Below are 19,076 nucleotides of genomic sequence, written 5' to 3' on the forward strand. Positions count from 1 at the left end.
TTGTTTTTGTAATCACGCGCCTAGTAAAATCAACCAACCTCTCCTATTAATAGAAATCGTGTAAATTGCGCCGTATTCTGCCACTAGCCATTGAGACGGTCTCGTTGCTTGGAATCGTGCGAGAAATTAGCAAATATAATTCACTAAACCACGTAATCAAGCCCGCAACAAGCACACGAACCACTACCAAAATGATACTGCAAGATATTGGTGTTACTTCATATGAATGAGTTCTGGCTATGTTTCCTAATAAGGGATAAAGCTGGGGAAGACCATGGAGATGCCTACTGGTTCGTCGGTGGCGGCCCCACGCCCCGTCCAGCATTTGCGTCAAAGACTGTGAGAGCAGCAAACCTGGCTGCTTCACCGGTGCACTCGTGCCTTCGTGATTCGTTGGTTGAGACAAGATTGAGAACGGCGCTGTTAGTCGCTCGTCGGAGGAGTGCCTGGCCACGGACGCACAAGCATTCAAGCAGGTGGATGTCGATGTTAAGGTATTCTTCACGTTCGAAGACTTCCTCGGCTTTGCTGACCGTACCGACTCTGAGAGCCTCGGGGAGTATCTTAGAAGTAAGAAGCCCTCACATCTACCTGTAAACAAATTGCGAGGGGATGGCAGCTGGCTCACAATGTTCTCCATAGGTTTGACGACGGCGATGGGGTGATTGTCGTCGAGAGGAAATGCGTCTAAAGTAGCGCGAGCCTCTCCCGCTGAGGCTTTTTTTTATTGTCTCGATGTTGAATGTGAGGCAGTCTTCGTGACAGACCTGAGATCAATTAAATGCCATTCAGCTCTGACACGTTAGGAAGGACACAATTTGTCAAATGTTTTTTAAAGCTGGATAAATTGTAGAACCTGTTGCAACAGACTAGAATCTTTGATAAACAAACGTTTGCGCCCATTTCCCTTAACACCCTTCTGCGATTTCCACTCTAGGAACTCACTCCTGTCATCAATTTCAGTCAAAGTTCGTTCAAAAACCGTTGATCATCAAGTCCGGCTCCAGCTCCTCTGGGTCAATATCCTTGACAAACTTGTAGCCACAATCTTCTCTTGCTAAAAAATGTCCCACAGGTTCTTCGAGGGGCTTAAAGTCACTGTTCTCACTGTTCTCACTGCAGAAATACTCCCGCACCATCTTCAGCGTCTTCTCCAGCGCAATGCCTCCATCGTTCATGCTTTGAAAACATGACCATTTTTCATCCATAATCTCTGTAGAAACCTGCTCGCTTGCTGGGAGGATTGATGAAATGCGATTCCTACCCTGCGCATATGTCCAATTGTACGTGACTAGCATGAGGCTAGCAGCAAACTCCTTTGATGATTCTGAGTCGGAAAGCATCTTTGCCAAAAATGCCAAATTGCATTTTAGTGTGACGAATATGCAGTCATCCCCAACATTGACGACCCCCATCTTCACAAATGGGTAAATGCTGAAACTCCAATCCCCTTCTTCACGATCCTTATTCCAATTCCAGTATCCGATTGTGAATGGGATGAACTCGTTGCAATCGGACCAGAAAAGCCTGTCATAAACATGGGGATACTCATGGAGACGTGCATTAAACTCCACTAATCTTAATCTGGACTCGTATTCAGAGTGATTGAGCTCTTGGAACAGAATCAAAGCACCCGCCGACAAGTAAGTTATTGTGTCCAGATAATTGTGCGCCGGCCAGATATCAATTTGAGTGAAGGGCAGAAAGTGACGTGGGTTGCCACCAACCGCACCTCTAGCCCATACATCAACTTCTTGGTCGTTGGTTATGTCCAAAATGCCACAATCTTGATTAGAGTTGAAGATGTGTGTGTTCTGGCCCGGTATTAAACATTCGCGTAAGATCCGGGATGCTCGTTGTTTGGGTTGTTTGGCCTGTCAAAGAAGTTTTCTCAACAAGGCCAGTTTCTTCTTCTCAGGGTCAGGGTACATGACCAAATATGTGATTATATGACGTTGGAGGGGAGTTGAAAGATCGCAGAAATCCACATCGTCTTCCTCCAAGAGACCTGCCGTAAGCAGCGGTTGTACAAGTTCAACAAATGTTTGCAGTAGTTTTTCGGATATTTCATCGTAACACCCCAGGTACCATACCGCTTGATCAAACCAGAATCGCCTGGTCAAATGCTTGCCGAGAATTGTTGCGAGAACCAGGTAGCCCTGCAGCAGCTTGTAATTCCTATCATCTGCCGAAGAATGATCGAGGCTTCGGATTTTCAACCCTTCCACGGACTCGTTCAGAAAGTCGTAGGCTGAGCGGTGCACGATGCTAACGTCGAGAAGCAAAATATCCCCAATAGCCGGATGTTGTTGAGGTAAATCAACGGATAGCCTCTCATGGGGATTGGCAGTCGTTGTAGTGACTTGAAAGAGCCCGGCACACCGATTTTCCACGAGCCTCCGCGTCTCTTCGCAAAGTGATACGAACTGGACCCAGTTGACAGCTTCGTCCAAGTGTCCCACGTACTTGCGTTGTATTTCATGATTGGTTGAGGTCATAAGGAACGCCAATGAGTTCATAAGGAAAAAATCGGAATCTGATCCAATATGGAGCAGAATATTAATGTAAGACGCTCCGCTTTCGCGATTCGACTGTGTGTCCTCATTAAGCCGTCGCCACATTTCCGTGTAGAGATCGTTGAGCTCCCGAGGAAGGGTTTCAAGGCGATTTCGCAGGTCCTTTAATGTATCACCCTTGCGATAACCACGTTTGAGATTCTCTCCAGCCAGGCGAAGCCAGAGGAAGACGCCTTCGGCATTGCTTGCCAGCAAGTCTTTAAGTTCATCAACACCCTTTTGGTCATATCCTCTCGCTGTGTACCAGTCCTTGGTGATTATGCTAGAAGCAAAATTTTGCATATCACCCCTCGTAAGGTCTTGTAACCTAAGTTGTTTTTCGGTATCGAATTCCCTTTGAAACAGCGGTTCTGGCCTGCTTGAGACACAGACTTTGACGTTTCGCAGCTCCCGAAACCGGGCTACTGCGCTTAGCAGGTCCAGAGTCTCGTCCGTCAAGATCTCGTCTAGTCCATCAATCATCAGAAATACCGGCGCCGGGATCGAGGTAAGAATCTCGTCTAGAAGAGAAGAAAGGTCCTTTTCGCACCAGTCTGAATAGTCATCCTTGTTTGACCAGTTCGGAATCCTACTCATAACCAGATGCTGAACATATTCGTTCTGAAACGCGAGCTGGTGCAGGAGAGAGCAGAACATCCCTTTCATATTTTTCTGCATTGAAGAACTGCTGGCTTTCCAGAAGAAGTGCGATATTGTAATAGCACCAGGTTTCCACCGATCGAGAAACTCTTGCGTGCGCGAATCTTGAAGGATGAAGTTGACCAGCGTGCTTTTGCCGGAACCAGGCTTTCCGCTCAGCCAGTATAATTTGGACTCGGACTGCATCCAGTCGCTGAAACTGTCACAATGTCGAGGGTGTCGGCCTCTACTGGGACAGTTGTCGACGCTGTACCAATGGTAACACATCTGAGCATGAGCTGTCTCGACTGCTGCATTGATCTGGTCATCTCGTTTGAAAATCCAGTAAAATGTATCCGAGTAGGAGTCGACTACTTTGTTACGGCGGTCGTTCATTTGGGGAAACTTGAAGCTTTGGACCAGCTTTTCGCGTTGCTTGTCGGTAGCCCCCTGGCTATTGGGTATCAGAGAATTGAGTTCATCGGCAAGCGAGCTGCTTATATGTCAGAGCCATACTTCACATAATGTGATACTCGAGGTGAATATACATACCACAGCAATCGACGCAGGCTCTGGTCCGTATCTTCGAGGGTCAACTGTCGTGGGTGTGATGAGCGTGCCTCTTTCACAGTCCCGGTGAACTGTTTTAGGAGCGTGTGTGCTCGTGACGCCTTGCTTCCTCCAGTCTGTCCACCTGTGAGATGGCTCATGGCTATCCCCAATTGTTTCGCAGCTCCATGAAGGGTGTCAAGCCAGGCTGGATCTTGGCCCTGAAGGGGGCCAGCGTAACCTTTGTAGGTCAGCTCGTGGTCAAAGATGTTGAACAGAGCTTCGCCGATGGTTGTAACCTGAATTTCAAGCATAACCTTGTGAAAACGAGTGAGTTCGCAACTTTCCGGCAAATGTATGTAGTGATTGTGTGTTTCATAGGCACCGAACTCAGTCGGCTTTTGAGGATCCTGAAGGTTCTGCCTGTATGGGGAGAAAATCACCACATCCTTCGATTGTACTTTCCGAAAGTGCTGCTCAATAAAATCATCCATCTTTAGAATATTTCCTCGAGTATCAACGATGATTCTCAGTCCGATCAAGTCATGAACCTCGTGTAACACGTGCTCGGGATTTGCGATTATTCGAGTTTCCTTGCGCCTTTGAATGGACTTGTAGATCGAATCGGATCCTTTGACGCGCCCCTCGATGAAGGCAGTGACACCAGAAATATTCCTGTCCATGCTGATTTGCTTTCTGAGGTATTCGCTCACCGCTACGAGCATCTCCTCATACTCGGGTTGAATCTGTGGCCATAGCTTTTCGACGAAGAAGTGGCTCACACTTGTTCCAGGGCTCCATTCACTGCTGAGACGACTGATTTTCTCGCTCAGAGCTTCACTGCTCTCAGTCTCAGGTGATGCCGTAGACATCATGTTTTCTTTCACAGGGAAGGTTCCAAAAGGGTATTTTTATTGCAATGTTCCCGTGGTGGCTGCAGCGACTTGTTTTCTTTGTGGATGGATATCCGGTATGAATCAGCGCGCACAAAACAGGGCTCACGCCATTTGGATGAGAAGTATTGAGAAATGCCTCGTGAATGAAGCCGGAGGAGGGCTCTGGAAAGTCAACCAGAGCGGGGCAAAAAGAAAAAAAAAGAAATGAAAGATTGTGGCTTAGTTGACAACCATCTAACGACGGCTATGCTGCGCTGTACCACGTTAGGGCCCAATCATAAAGGAGCAATGGCCGCAGGGGAGACAAGTAGAAAAATTAATCCGAAGATGGTGTGTTGATGCGGGGAAATCAGGAGTCCCAGAGCCTCACAGCTATGGGGGCTTGGGGCCTTGGCAGATGAAAATAACATAAGCAGGATTGATCAAGTGGTCTTTTGTTAGCCCTATCAGCAGGGCAAGCATCTGCATGGGGCATGTATACAAAGGATCTATTCATTTAAGACGTGGAAGACGCTTTTGTTCCACCGCATGAATTAACGGACTTGGTCCCTCATCCAAAATGTCGCAAGCTCTCCCATCATACTGGCATTTTATCTCATACAGAAGCACGCAGATTGCATCTGTCAAATGTCTCGTTGACTACGTTCAGAAAGCTAGCAAAAGCCAGTGCCAGAATGGAAGCATAATAGCTTTGGACTTTGACTCCACCTCGGGTGCCTCGACGGCTGCAAAGACTATAAAAGAGGCTGACCTATCTACCTTTCTGACGAACCCAAACAGATCAGGAGGAAGAATATTGGTGGTTCAAGATGTCAACCACAATCTGATCAACGTCCTGGGGGCATTGCTAGACATTGATCCACTGTTCTTTGCCGGTCACGTCGGAACCGATTTTCCAAACCTCGAAGATGCGCCGCCAGGCCCTGCATATTCACTCACTCCTGTTCGAATTGCCGAGGCTGGCTTTCTACATCTGCACTACCAACAGGTGCTGACTATGACGGACACGAATTTTGAGGACGGGTTGCAAAGGTCGCCGTACTCGGTTGTTACCACAGGAAATATACCACGCAATATACGAAGGCTCCCATCTTTGTCAGGCAAACAGTTGTGCCTGGCCAGGGGGTGTCTTTCTTTAGTGGTCAAGCAGCTAGGAAGCGCGTGGATTTGTCAGTTTTCCACAGATCCATTTTTGCTGATACCAGCGGCTGACAGGGGTGACTGTGTAGGCCTGGTCTTGATTGATCCTCCTATCAAATCCGCGAAATCAAAAGCAGGCATGGTTACTCAATACAAGTTTGAGCCTCTGCACGCTAGCAACGAATCTTTTCAACCGCCAGAGCCCTTCTCATCCTTCCAAGAAGCCCGTGTTAGACCTTCCCACCCACAATATACGAAACAGTCGATGCTGGAGCGGCTCATTCATTATTACACAACTTGCCCGCCAGCAAATGACATCTTGAACCTCGCGTACTTCCCTACCCGGATGGTCATGTCAGAATGGCAACTCTACACCAAGCTAGCAAGCCGCTTCCTCAAACACTACGAGTACAACCTCCAAGACCTGTCCCGGCGTCTACACAACGACGACATCGTCGACCTGCAGCGCTGGCGTCGTCGATGCCAGCAGAGCAAACACAAGCTCAAAATCATTGCCGAGTTCGCAGACTACCACACTCCACCGGAACAAGACAAGCACTCCCCTTGGAATATGATACTCAAGGACATTGAACACGTGCAATCCGAACTGCAAGACTTTGCCCAGTCCCTCGAGCAGATGATACCCGTGGCGACTTCCATGGTACAGATCCTGGATGCAAGGTACTCGGTCGTCCACGCGGCCAACTCGACACGATTGGCCTACGTCGCCCTCATATTCGTGCCGCTGTCGTGGGTTGCGAGCCTGTTCAGCATGTCCGAAGGCTACGGGCCCGGTGGAGAGCTTTTTTGGATGTATTTTGCCATCGCGGTGCCGTTGGTGCTGGTGACGCTGATGGTGTCGACAGGGATATCATGGATGGCGAGTGGTCGAAGATAAGGGGCACGGTGCAGCAAGTCGAACAGGTAAAAAAAAATGAGAGGGAAGGTTGCTTAAATTGGGGAGAGGAATCCAATGCTATTTCAGGAGGTCAACTCTTGAGAATGTGTTGTCGGATGGGTTCGGTAGGGCGTTTCTTTTCCGGTTGTGGCACAGCCATCACGTTCCCGGCTTGTGTTTGCTTGCTTTGCTTATGACGGATTGACTGGGGGATGCGTTTCTTTGGCAGTCCAGGCCCATGATAGAATTGGAAATCAACTTTGGATTCCAAATGACTGCAAAAAGTGACAAAGAGGGAGCACTAAGACATGCCAGACCATATGATAGCCCCTTTCTTTTCGCAGCTGGACCTCAAAGAATGATCTAGCAAGATGTAGATGACAGGAAAAGAAATTTCTAATTACTCGTACAAATCACCAGGTAGACGGAAATGTCTTTCACGGTCACGAACAGTGGGCTACTGCTCAGAGACATTTTCTGCTCTAGGCTCATCAATGGGCTGGGCGGGTGTCGTGCCTACGTCAACGAGATGCAAGGTTCCCTGGCAGGACTTTTTCACAAATATTGACGCAAGAGACAGTGTCTACCGGTACTGCACCCGGGAGAACCCTGCACCCTGGTCAAGTTCGAGAAGGGTCTCTTCAGCCACGTTGGTTTTTTTTTGTTGTTTGGTGTGGTGTCTTAGCAAAGACATCATGAACTCTAGGACGGCCCGGGTTTCAACAAGTACTTACCTTGCCCGCCTCGTAATGGTGGGTAGAACTATCTTTCATCTTTTGGCACGCCGTCCATATTTGCTTTCTCTTTTTTTTTTCTAGGTTGCTTTTCTTCGGTCCGTTTCCAAGGACGAACAAAAAGAGCCCAATCTGTCCCGCGTCTTTTTTTTTTTGGTGGCGTGCAACAAACCCCATTTTTTGATGGTTTTTCTTTTGTTATTGTCCCCCAGCCGCCAGCGCATCCACAGCAACTTAAACCTCCTGCCAAGCACATTTTTTTTTCTTGTTTGTTCTGAATTTCGTGTCGACCTGGAAGAGGGAGGTTGGCAAAAGTCGAGCGACAAAGAGAAAAAAGAGTGCGTTCCTTCTCGATGGCGGGCCCCCAAAGGCCATGGCGAACCGCACCTGCTACAAGCAACAGCGGCCAAGGTCGGCATTCCTACCCGACCCGGCCGATGTCGACACCTCTGGTTGGATTAGGGCCACCTCTGGATATGCTGGACTGATTGCTCTGTCGAGAACCAATTCGGAATCTACTCATGTGTCAGCATCACATCCGGCCGCAAGAATGCAGCAGCAGCACCTTTCGTCTCGTCCTGCCGTCCAACGCAGGCCGCACACTTCTGGGGACAGCGACCGCATGAACAATCCGTCGCCTGACATAGAGATATGTCCCTCGGTGGCGATGCTTGACTTTGCGACCTATGCCGAGTCGATATCTGGCTCACGGGTGCCGCCAAGACAGCAAGCAGCTTTGAATGCAAACGATGCAAGTGGCGGCGTCTCGAGGCCTCCTGTCACCTTGCAGCACCCCTGCGACTGGGCAGACTGGATGAACGAAAACAGCAACAAGGCGTATCACGGAAAAGGTACACCTGGCAGCGGCTCCAAGTTCAAGAAGTTTTGGCGCAGGCTCTCCAATGGCCGAAGCCCAAGCCCAATCCAGTCCAACCGACGCAGGGCGACATCGGCACACTACCGCAGCACAACTCACCCGCGTGACGGCAGCAACCAGCGGCAGTCCACTAACGGATTGCAGCTGCCAATACGTGCAAGCGACCCATTTCCAGAAGTAAAGGACCCGGCTTTTTACCCAAGCGAGCGCCAACCGCGGCGTCTGGTCAAGAAGAGCCGTCCGGCATCCTCACCAGCACCGGCAGCAACGCTCCAAAAGAAGCCACCACTCCAAGAACCGGCCATCGTGACACGCTGCTACGCCGGACCATCAGGCGTCCCAACTCTCCCACCACCTATACCTCCACACCTCCCGCCACCATCCATGGCCGAGCTGCCGGGTTCACACCGGATGCAAGGGTCGGGGCCTATTCTGGTAGCCAAGGCCGAGCCGCCAGCACGGCCAGAGCCGGGATCGAAGCATGAGTTGCCTGCCGACTTTTACCCTCTCGAGAAAATTGGGCGTGAGTTGGCGACGGCGCGGTACAGGCTCAGCATGTGCTGCGACTGCGGGACGTCTCCTCTCCGACAGGGCCAGCCGACATGCGACTGGTGCGGCGAGACGCGGAGGAGGATGTTGGTGGCGGCCCCTTCGGACACGTCGTCTATGTCAGTGTTTCGGCCGTCATCTGTCTATGGGACCATGTCGCCGTACGACCATGACGATGACGATGTCACTACCATACTTACGCAGACGGCGTCCGAGGTCGTGGAAGAGAGGAGATCCAGTCGAGTGCCGGCGCAACTACAACCGTTGCCGCCAATCAGACGGAGTTGTGAGCCGGGTCATCCACAGCAATACCAGAGTCAGTTTCAACAGTACAAGCAGTTGTATGAAGACCAAAATCAACAAAAGCAGCAGCCCCAGAACCAAGCACCAAAAACACCACCACAAAGGCACAGCCAAATACAACCACCACCAAAGAAACAGCACCCGACCCAAGTGAAAACACAACCAAAGCAAGAGTATTCGAGCCAGCCGCAGCTCCAACCTAGCCAGCAGTATCCGAGCGAGCTGCAGTCCCGACCTAAGCAGCAGTATGAGAGTCAACCACCACCGCCGGCACCCTTAGCACCACCAGCACCACCGCCGCAACACCAACAGCAGATGCAAGTATATCCGACCCAAGTACAACCACAACCTAATCACCAGTACCAGACCCAATTACAGCCTCAGCCAAAGCAGCAGTTCGACAGCCAGCCACCACCACCGGCGGTACCAGCAGCACCACAACAACAGCAACACAGGCAACAGTACCTGAACCAAGTGCATCCTCAAAACAGGCAGCCGTACCCTAGCCAACTCCAACTGAAGCAACAGTACCAGCAGACACAACGCCAGTATGCGCAGGAATACCAGAACCGACACGAGCAGCAAATTCAACAGCAGCTGCAACAGCAACTGGAACAGCAGTTACAACGGCATCTACAGCAGCAAAATCCATATAATCAGGAGTACCAGGTTACATATTGTCCTCAGTGTAGAGGGCCCAAGGAATCCCCAAGGCTACACCTGTGCGATCACTGTTACACGGCAAGCTTACATCATTGGGCGGCGCAGAGGAGGTGGTGAGACGCGAGGTTTCTGGGAATAATGTTTTGGGTTTAGACTGACATCATCGTGATGATCACCATTATTTTCTTTTTTTTTGGAACGGCTGGGTTTTTGGGTTTTTTAAACTTTTTACTTATTCTTTTTTATTTCTTACAAACAAGACATTCTTTTCTTCTTCGTCTACTTTGTCTTAAAGGTCTACATGCATCCCACAGAAAGAGGTGGGCTGGTGATTTGGAGAGGCGTTTTTGACTTTAAAACCCGCATGAACTGCATTGAGGTAATGGTGAAACAAGGCCATGAGACCGACTGGTGTTATTTTTATTTTATTTTTATTTATTTATTTGGTTTCTTGCTACACTCTGACAGTTTGAAGGTGAATGACATACAGTTTCCTCCTCCTTACCTCTCGGTACTCGGCACCAGTGAGCCAACCCACGAACTGGTATTAGAATAGTTGAAACAGTTGTTGGCGCTTGTTTGCTATCGTTCGCCAGCGTTACTTGCGTGTGTATTGATATCACATCCCGAAAGGGAACATGCACACCAATGATAAGGTGAAAAGCTTGTTTGGTGCGGTACAAACTTGGTATCCCCGTGGGTTACTATCGTACCATCATGCTCCTCTTGCAAGCCAACCGATCAAGTGATTGACAGGTAGTAGGAACAAGTCTTTTTTTTTACCAAAAGACCAAACTTTTTTTGCAGGCAGCACCACTCAAAAATCCCTTTTCGCATCTTTGGAAGGGTCTGGGTGTGTTGAATGAGCGAGCAACTTGGCAGCTGACAGAAATGCATTTCTGTCGCAAACAACACGCGCATTCCGACCACCTCCTGGAATGGATCAGAATGCGCGAAACTTCGCGACAGGAAAAAAAAATGCCAGACAGTCATGTTATAAAAATCGAGGGGATAATACCTCTCTTTTGTTAGCCAAGCCTTCCTGATTTTCCATCTGGTCATTCGCTCTTTAACATACCTACCACCTACTTACCCACCTACCAACTAAGCTCTTTCCTTTGCTCAACTCAGTAAATTGGACGGGTTCCAACCTAGATGTCGCTCGTTTTTTGTTTTTTTGATCTCACTTATTCGCAAATAGTCCTAGACCACCTACCTAGGTAAGGCAGCAAACACAACAGCACCACGCCCGCCATGCCCTGGCTATCCCCTTTGCATTCGCCGGCCGAATCGCCGCGCATCCATACCCTCACGACTCCAGCATCACCGTCTCCGATAACCTACATCCCGCCGCTGATCGACGGCGCGTGCGGCACCGTCCCCAGGGCGCAGAAGCAGTCCCTTTCACAAAGCCTCAGCAGCGATGCCTTTTCCCTGGTCAAGCTGCTGCCCGAGCTCGCCTTCTCTGCGTGGGAAGGCTTGTTCACCAACGACGGCGCCGCGATCGGGGATGAGAATGCAGGCTCCCAATGGGGCCGGGTTGCCGACCTGGTTCTGCAGCTTGCCGTGTCGGCTGTTGAGCTCAATATCCTCTTCTTCGCCACGCCCATGTGGCTGTTCCTGCCTGGGCTCTTTTTTGCTGGCTGGCTGCTGCCTATGCTCTGCGTGGTTTGGGGAATCGCGCGTCTGCTCAACACCCGAGAGCCCATATACTGCCAGCCTCGACCTGCCCAGCCCGAGTCGGTGGGTAGGGCTCCCAGGAGCAGTATCTGGTCGACTCACAATAGCGAGGGAGAGGATGAACGCTGGTTCTTTGTTTCTGGGATGAGTCTCAGGTTAGTTCCGCCAGCAAAGAGGCTGATGGCCAGTCAAAAAATTGCCGATATGACCGCCGCTGACATGACGAAACAAAAAAAAAACATCACGCAGCCCGCGTACGACAAAAAACACCACCCTCCCTCTACTAGCCCGCCTCTTCAACCGCCCCATAACCGCCCTCCTCACCAGAACCTACGGCGTCCCGCTTGACCTCCTCCTGCTCCCACTCGCCCGCGCCATGCCAGCCCTGTCGCCCGACACGATCCTCTACAACACCATCCGCTCCGCCCTGCAGGACAACAAGGCCAACAAGGTCGTCGTCCTGGCCCACAACACAGGCGCCATCCAGACCTCGCGCGTGCTGTCCCACCTCTGCGCCGACCTTCCCGCCGACAAGCTCTCCAAGCTCGAGGTCTACACCTTCGGCGCCGCTGCCGCAGAGTTCGTCCTCCCGCTGGGCGACGGCAGGGGTGCCGCCGAGTCCTCGGGCGCCACCACCCCCGCCCTCCTGAGCCCCGGAACAGGACCCCACGCTACTGCGGCGGCGTCCGAGGCGATCGCGCGCCGCCCCGGTCCGCACATTGAGCACTTTGCGCACGCGCGTGACCCCTTTGCCCGGATCGGTGTGCTGCGTAGCGTGAGGGAGGATTTGGACGGCCGGTTCTGCGGCGGCGTCTTTGTCGTGAACGGGCCGGGGCCTGTGCTGAGCGGCGGTAGCCGTGGCGCCGGCAGGGCGTGGGGGCCTTATCACCACCACGTTGGAGCTGCCAGACCGCCATCCCCGCTGTACCTGCCCGCGCTCGGTGTGAGCAGCAGCAGCAGCAGCAGTGCCGCCGCGTACAAGCGGGAAGTTCTCGACATGACAGCCGCAGCAGCAGCGCCAGCCCCGTCAAAACGAGCCTGGCTGAGGCGGATGCTGACGACGATAACCCCATCCACCATGCCACTAGTCGGCCGCCTCGCCTCGCGGATCCCATCGGCGACCCCGCCGCCCGTCGTCAGCCTGCACGACTACCTCGCGGCGCTGTTCCCAGAGCAGGTGGCGACGCTGGCCAACTGCGACCGGGCGAGCGTGCTGGACAGCATCATGAGCATCGAGCGCGACGTGGCCGAGAAGCGCGAGTTCGCCGCCATCGCGTCGCACGCCTCGTCCACCAGCCTGGCCGCCGTGCAGTCCTTTGCCGCCGGCGGTGGTGTTGGCAAGACCAGCGCGAGGGACAAGCGGGTCAGCTGGACGGGGCTTGGCGCCACCGTCAACGGCGTCACTGGGGTGGGGAGCGGAGGAAACGGCGGCGGTGGTGGTGGTGGTGCCAATGCCAACAACAGCAGCAGCAGCAACAACAATGGTATTAGTAGCACTCACCTGGACGGCATCATCGGGCTCGAGATTGCCCGCCAGGGGTGTAGGGATTGCCAGGGTCACCGAGGCAGGGAGGTGAGCCGGCTGGTGCGCTTCGTCGACGTCGGCGTCGGCATGAGCGGCGCCGTCGCTGCAGCTGCGGGTGGCGGCGGTGTTGGCGTCATCGGCCCGACTGGTGCTGGGTTGAGTGTTGTCGCGGTGAAGGATATTCCCAAGGGGACGTCCATGTGAACGACAATATGCACGCCTGCAGGTCTTTGGTCTCTTGTGTTTTTTTTTTTTTGTTTTTTTGTTTACTCCATATGTCTTTTGTCTTTTCTTTTCTATGGAGTATCTCTTTCCGGATTTCCCCGTTTTTCGTGTGTTGTTTTTTTTTTTTTTCCTCAGTCCAGTCTATAATAAACACGTCCACCTTGAACAAAAATTGTTCTCTTGCATTGGTCCTAAGAACAAAAACTCCTTTCTTTTCTAATTCACAAGGTTAGCCGGAGATAACATCTCGTGGCTTACTCTACGACCCTATCCGGTTGGGAGACCGCTTCGCTAGCGAGCTAGCTTGTGAATTTTAGCACGTCTTGGTCTTTTTTTTTTTTTTCTTTTTTTTCTGCAGCAAGATAAACCAAGCATAGGCCTAAAAATAAGCACCGTTAAGCAGACACCCCCCGTTCATAAATGTCATCATTTTTTTTTCCCCGGAGAATTAAAAAAAATTGAAATAAAAATAAAGAAATCCACCTCGCCTCTTGTTCTGCCGGACCGGCATCAGCCGATCATCTCGATCGACGTTCAAAGCTAGCCCTCATTCAAACGACGCAGAGACCTTTCTGGACAAACCACCTACCTAGTGGTAGGTGTGTACCTATACATGCCACACATTCCAGTGACAGGTGGATCAACTGATACTCTGCAGTGCATCCCTACCCAAAAGTATTGCTTTTCTTTTTTCTTATTCTTCTTTTTCTCAATGCAGGAGATATTTGCCCAATCCTGCAAGAAGGAAGAAGCAAAAAAAGAAAAACAGCAAAAAGGGATCATGTGCGCACAAAGACCCTGTCACATTCACATGCATGACATTCTTGACAAGGCAGGGAAGTATGCAATAATAAACAGGGGAACCACATTAATGCGAGGAACAAATATTTTATGTAATTGGCGCTGTAAAATATCTGACGTCTCCAAATCCAATCTGACAATACCGGTACACGGAATCGTCGGTCAGGTTCGTCTTGTGTAAATTTATTTCATCTTGCAGGGTGAAATCCTGTTCCAAGGTCACAAACTCCGTTTTGGGGCGCTTTGGTATTGGCCCCCACCATGCAAATTCCTCTCGCAACCCATATGCAATCTCGATGTAAAACCCAACATTAAGCATTTCAAAAATCCAAAATATTCAAAGGAGATCGAATGAGATCAATCTCCCTGTTGTCCAAAAAGACAATCAAAGCCAAAATAAAAACAAAAGCTCCTTCCAGTGATGCGAAAACAAGCGACTAGGGGTATGGTGTAAGTGCAGCGAATTGCAGGGGTATACAACGCCGGTGCCAATGTGTGTGTAAACGTGTATCAAGTGTATGTGTATAAATGTAAAAACGTGTGCTGCCAAGAATATGAAGTGATTAAAATGCAATGTAGATGATATGCTAGGGTAGTGAGAAGGGGCAAAGGGGTGTCGAGTCTATCAATAGATCATCGACGGTAGTGCAGGTCATAAAAGGGTAAGGCGGGGGGATTGTTCGTGATAGGGGCATGGGTCGCGTTTCGCTACAAAGGAAAGTTTCCGCAAATTGAGCGGAGATATAATAGAGGGGAACTGCACAAGCGAGGAATTAATTTCCTCACATCGTCGCAGAACCCCATAGGCGCCATCGCTTCTGCTTCCGAGAGTCGTTCTTCTCGGCATGGCAGAGTACGTCATCCTCATCCAGGTCGAGTCTGTAACGCCTCACACTGCCACCGTCATCGTCGAAGCCGAGGTGCTGGCCCTTCTTACTCTTGGGAATGAAGCAGTCGGGCACTATGTGCCGCATCACCCAGCCCCTGACGCCGCGACTGGCAGCATCAATTGCAGCATACTCGAGCCTCCGGGTGCGGTCGCTCGTCCAGTAGTGCGTCGTCTGCGGCGGAAGAGGTGGATATGACGGTGACGTGGGCGTTTCGGGCGTCGTTGGCGAGTACGGCCGGATCGGTCGAGCACCGTAGTCGAGACTTGTAGGTACTGAGCGGACCTGGTTGTGTGGATGCTGATGAGAATATGGCGTCTCATCGGCCTCCTCAGCAGGATCAGGCATCGCCGGGAAGTAAAAATAAGTCACTGGCGACTGGGACAACTGGTGCTGCGTGTACGCCGTGTGAGACCTCGTGCGGCACAACTGCTGTGCACTGGAACGAGGCATGTGCGAGACAGGGCCGGACTTGGGCGACCTCCGCACGGCCGGCCGATTCCGAGGTCGAGGCGTTGAGTTGTTAGAGTGGGACGACGACGACGTAGTCGACGCCCGGCGCTTGGAGCTCCGTGGTGGCAAGGACTCGTAGCCAGAGTCCTGTCGGCGCATAGGCGTGGACTCGAAATCCTCTGTCGACATGGTTGACGATGTCGCTTTGGAAGATGTCATGGCGTAGGTTGCAGAGGTCCCCGAGGACATGGGTGGTTCAAACATTTCAACTTCCTGGAAGCTGTGGTAGGTGGTGTTTGAACGCATGCTTGATCTTGAGCCACGGCGCGGGATCGGTGATAGTCGAGACATTTCTTCTGGGCCTCGACTTTACATGTGCTTTTGACGATAGCATCGAAACCGGCAAGATCCAAGAGCAAAAGAATAAGTCTGAACAAATGAAGGGAGGTTCGAGATTTGTATAGTTGAGCGGTAACCGAAATTTTTGAATTTGGTTATTTTCTTTTTTTCGGTATTGTTTGTAATTCGGTGATGAGCGGTCTGTGTGCGTCCTGGTTAACCAGGTATGATGGAGACTGGAAGATTGCAATAGTCCAGGGCAAGCGAAGTGAAGCCAAGGGTTGTCAAGCAAACCAGCCCTGTTCTTATTTCCGATCTTCGATTTCTACTCGGCGGTAGGGCTCGTTGCTGGGTAAGTTGTGTGTAAAAGACGGGGTTCAGAAGTTGCGGTCTGGGTTTCACAGGCCCCGATGGAGTCTGATGGGCAAATGGGTTTGTTTATGGACTGGACCTTTCTGGGCCGTATACGGAATGTATCCGGTTACTTCTTGTCCAGCGAAGCAGTCCCGCAAACGCGCAGGATAATCCAGGATAGCCAGTCCGCTATTGGCACGTTGTAGGGCGTCCCAGTTGTGCAGCCTCTAGCGTGACATGCACAACAGGGTTTTGCTGCGAGAGGGCCCCTGTATGGGTTGGGGGTGTCCCTGGGATGCTAACCGAAAAGCTGTACCAGATTATTGAGTCACGGCCAAGTGACAGGAGGGGCAGGTGAAGAATTGGGGGGGATAATGTACTGTAATAGTAATCCCGACAAAAACAACAAAGCAAAACGCACTAGCTAGGGAAACGGCTTGATATCCGAGACGAACCCTTGGCAATCTTTCGTTGTCAATGTCTTCCGGAAGCCTTATACAGGTGAAACAAGGAAACGTCAAAAAAAGTGGTGGCTGATTGAACTCGTCACTCAAAGGATATAATATACACAACAGAAATACGACAAAGGAAGGGCGCGTTTCAACATAAGGTAGACAGCCGCCGACTGGGTCAGCTGAACGGACAGTGCTATAATGTACTGTAATGATCTCTTGACTGTTTGGTCACCGACAGTCTGTCTGTCCAGTCATTCTTGAGGGGGGGCTTTGTGGAGTTCGTGGAGACGGAGCGGCGGTGCAAGACCAAATCGATCGAATTTCCCAAGTGGAAAGTGGGGTCATTTGTTGAGAATGGAGAAGATGTCAAATTCGAAAAAGAAGCGGTCTGTCTGTCTTTGCGACTGTTACCAGCTGTGAAAGAGTCAAATGAACAAGGTTGAAGACCGGCCGGCAGCAGTTCACAGCAGCATCGTCATGTGTCGAAAATCAATGGATGCCAATCTCGTACGTGTGTCTGATGCTGCAGGTAGGAAATTCCCGGAATTGGAAAGGCGGAGCTCAAGGGCGGTTCCAAGATGAGTTGCAGAAGAAAAAAAGGGGGTAAATGTAAAAGCTCTCAAAGAGAAACAAAATGGCTGTCGCTGGAAACCCAGAGCAAGCCACTAACTGCATGCCAATGCCAATAGTTTCGGGCGGGCAAGAGAGAAAAGTAAAATACAAAGTACCTTACTCGTAGTAAATAAATAAATGCACTGTAACAAAATAAAATTCCAAATTCGTTTGTTAGGTTGGTTGGTCGCACAGTCAAAACTTTGTTCATCCAGCCTCAGGCCAGCATTTCCTTGCCCTGGAGATCTGGACCAGCGCCAGCTTTTGTGCGCTGTTCGATATTGCCTAGGTTTTCCCACGTTTCCCCTTGCAGATGAAGACGCAGCTGCGGCGTGGCGGGACGTAGTTGCAACCAGTCAACCAGTAGTGACGACGATGGCTGACGGCGCTGGGCGGCGGGGGTGGCCGTTGACTTTTTGTTGCGGGCGGGGCGGTCGAACAAGGGATAGACGCGGGCGGGTAGAATTTTGACGGGACGGGTTGGGTTGATCTTGATGGGATGGAATGGGATGAATTTGGTGCACAATCGGCACAAGTCCGATTTCGGTTGGGTTGGGGTTCTTTGTTTTTGTGAGTGTGGTTGTTGGTGATTTTTGGTTGGTGCAAGCTCTCCTTCTGTCCTGCAGGTGCGCCCCCTCTTCGGTCTTTGCTTGGCAGCCGGAAGAAGCGAAGGAGTAGAGTGGATGGATGAGTGATGGTTGAATGATCAGGTGTCGTCTTGGCCCGAACGCCAGTAGGTGGATTTCAGACGAAAGTGGGAGGGAGATTGGTTGACTGATTGACTGATTGATTGACTACTCTACTCCGTGGAAACTAGAAAACCTGGTGGCTGACCGACCGACTGACCGACTGGTCGGCAGGCGGAGAAAGCTCACCCCCAGGTAAATTGCGATGAACAAAAAGTTTGCACTGACTGACTGTCAGGTCAATGGATCAGGGGGCCAAAGCAACTTAAGAAATAAACCAACTTGGTATCGTCTTTATGACTGCAGTAGATATTGCAGTACAATATATGTATTAAACCAACTCACCATACGTCACAAATACAAACCTATACATGCCGTAGGCAGGGACAGCGAGTTGCTGACCTCAGTCCTGAGCAGCGGACCGTGTTCTACCAAATTACTTCTCCAACCCCTCCTTGTTTTGGCCTGGCGCCGGTGTGGGTTGACTGATCCAAAACAAAAAGGGAGACAGCTTAGGTGGAGCGTGTGCCATCAGTCGATGTTCAAGACAGGCTCGTCGGCAAGAATTTGATCAGCTACGTCGGTATCCAGTTCATACTTAGGCTATTTGAAAATCTGTGTGAGTCCTGTTTGCTTTGCTGTTGTGTTCTGGTTGAGTGCACAAAGTTGGGTAATTGGGCAGGTAGAGAGCCCAGAGCACACACGCATGTGAATATTGGCCCCCATTTTCACATGTCTGCGGATTTTTTTTTTTCTCTGTCCTTTTTCTTTTCAAGGTAGCATTCTGTGTCCGTCCTTAATTGCACACAGACACGGGACACAACGCCACAAACCAGCACACAGAGCATGGCATCAATGCACCTCTGTAACTGGCTGTGCGGCTGTCGCGCTGTCCCAGTTGCTGAAACAGGCTCATGTCTGTCAGTTACGGGTGACCCTATTCGCCCATCCTTTTACCACACCATCAGGCCAGTCATCCAATACGAAGTACGTACTATGTATTCCTTGATGGAGGGTCGCGTCTGTGGGATCTGGCCCCCTGGTCGGCCCACATCTTCACTCAGATGGTGTTCCAGCTTCTAGGCGATTTTTACCGACGCGGCAATGATATACAAGACGGCGCCGGCCTAATCTAGATTGATCGCAGCAGTACCCTAACGAAGAAGGTCACGATGATTGCCCGGGTTTTAGTCTACCCAGTTGTTAACATAGTATTTAACAAGTCGAGTTTTAGCAGATCGATCAATCCACATCCC

General features: G+C 50.9%; 4 protein-coding genes across 4 annotated transcripts; 2 read left to right on the top strand and 2 right to left on the bottom strand.

Annotated features, from left to right (window-relative positions):
• Positions 1-974: 974 nt before the first annotated feature.
• Positions 975-4,792, bottom strand: PgNI_12016 (uncharacterized protein; the record flags this gene model as incomplete). The annotated part of the gene is made up of 3 exons (XM_031131973.1): positions 3,747-4,792; positions 1,935-3,687; positions 975-1,874 (listed from the first exon to the last, which is right to left on the bottom strand). The coding sequence occupies exons 1-3, from the start codon at positions 4,616-4,618 to the stop codon at positions 975-977; spliced, it is 3,525 nt and encodes a 1,174-aa protein (XP_030977252.1). The 5' UTR covers positions 4,619-4,792.
• A 338-nt stretch (positions 4,793-5,130) lies between these two features.
• On the top strand, positions 5,131-10,254 carry PgNI_12017 (uncharacterized protein). Its single transcript, XM_031131974.1, has 2 exons — positions 5,131-5,808; positions 5,869-10,254. Exons 1-2 carry the CDS (start codon positions 5,199-5,201, stop codon positions 6,675-6,677), a joined length of 1,419 nt encoding a protein of 472 aa, XP_030977188.1. The 5' UTR covers positions 5,131-5,198; the 3' UTR covers positions 6,678-10,254.
• An 803-nt stretch (positions 10,255-11,057) lies between these two features.
• On the top strand, positions 11,058-13,212 carry PgNI_12018 (uncharacterized protein; the record flags this gene model as incomplete). Its single annotated transcript, XM_031131975.1, has 2 exons — positions 11,058-11,638; positions 11,733-13,212. The coding sequence occupies 2 exons, from the start codon at positions 11,058-11,060 to the stop codon at positions 13,210-13,212; spliced, it is 2,061 nt and encodes a 686-aa protein (XP_030977097.1).
• Positions 13,213-14,816: 1,604 nt separating this feature from the next.
• On the bottom strand, positions 14,817-15,725 carry PgNI_12019 (uncharacterized protein; the record flags this gene model as incomplete). Its single annotated transcript, XM_031131976.1, has 1 exon — positions 14,817-15,725. The coding sequence occupies one exon, from the start codon at positions 15,723-15,725 to the stop codon at positions 14,817-14,819; it is 909 nt and encodes a 302-aa protein (XP_030977194.1).
• Positions 15,726-19,076: the final 3,351 nt, after the last annotated feature.

Source organism: Pyricularia grisea (assembly GCF_004355905.1).
Source record: "Pyricularia grisea strain NI907 chromosome Unknown Pyricularia_grisea_NI907_Scaffold_8, whole genome shotgun sequence".
Taxonomy (NCBI): Eukaryota; Fungi; Ascomycota; class Sordariomycetes; order Magnaporthales; family Pyriculariaceae; genus Pyricularia; species Pyricularia grisea.

Bases quoted from the DNA above. Each gene is read 5' to 3' on its own strand.
- PgNI_12017 (XM_031131974.1), top strand. From the start codon at position 5,199: ATGTCGCAAGCTCTCCCATCATACTGGCATTTTATCTCATACAGAAGC. The intron at 5,809-5,868 runs GTCAGTTTTCCA...GTGACTGTGTAG, and splicing joins GCTAGGAAGCGCGTGGATTT to GCCTGGTCTTGATTGATCCT.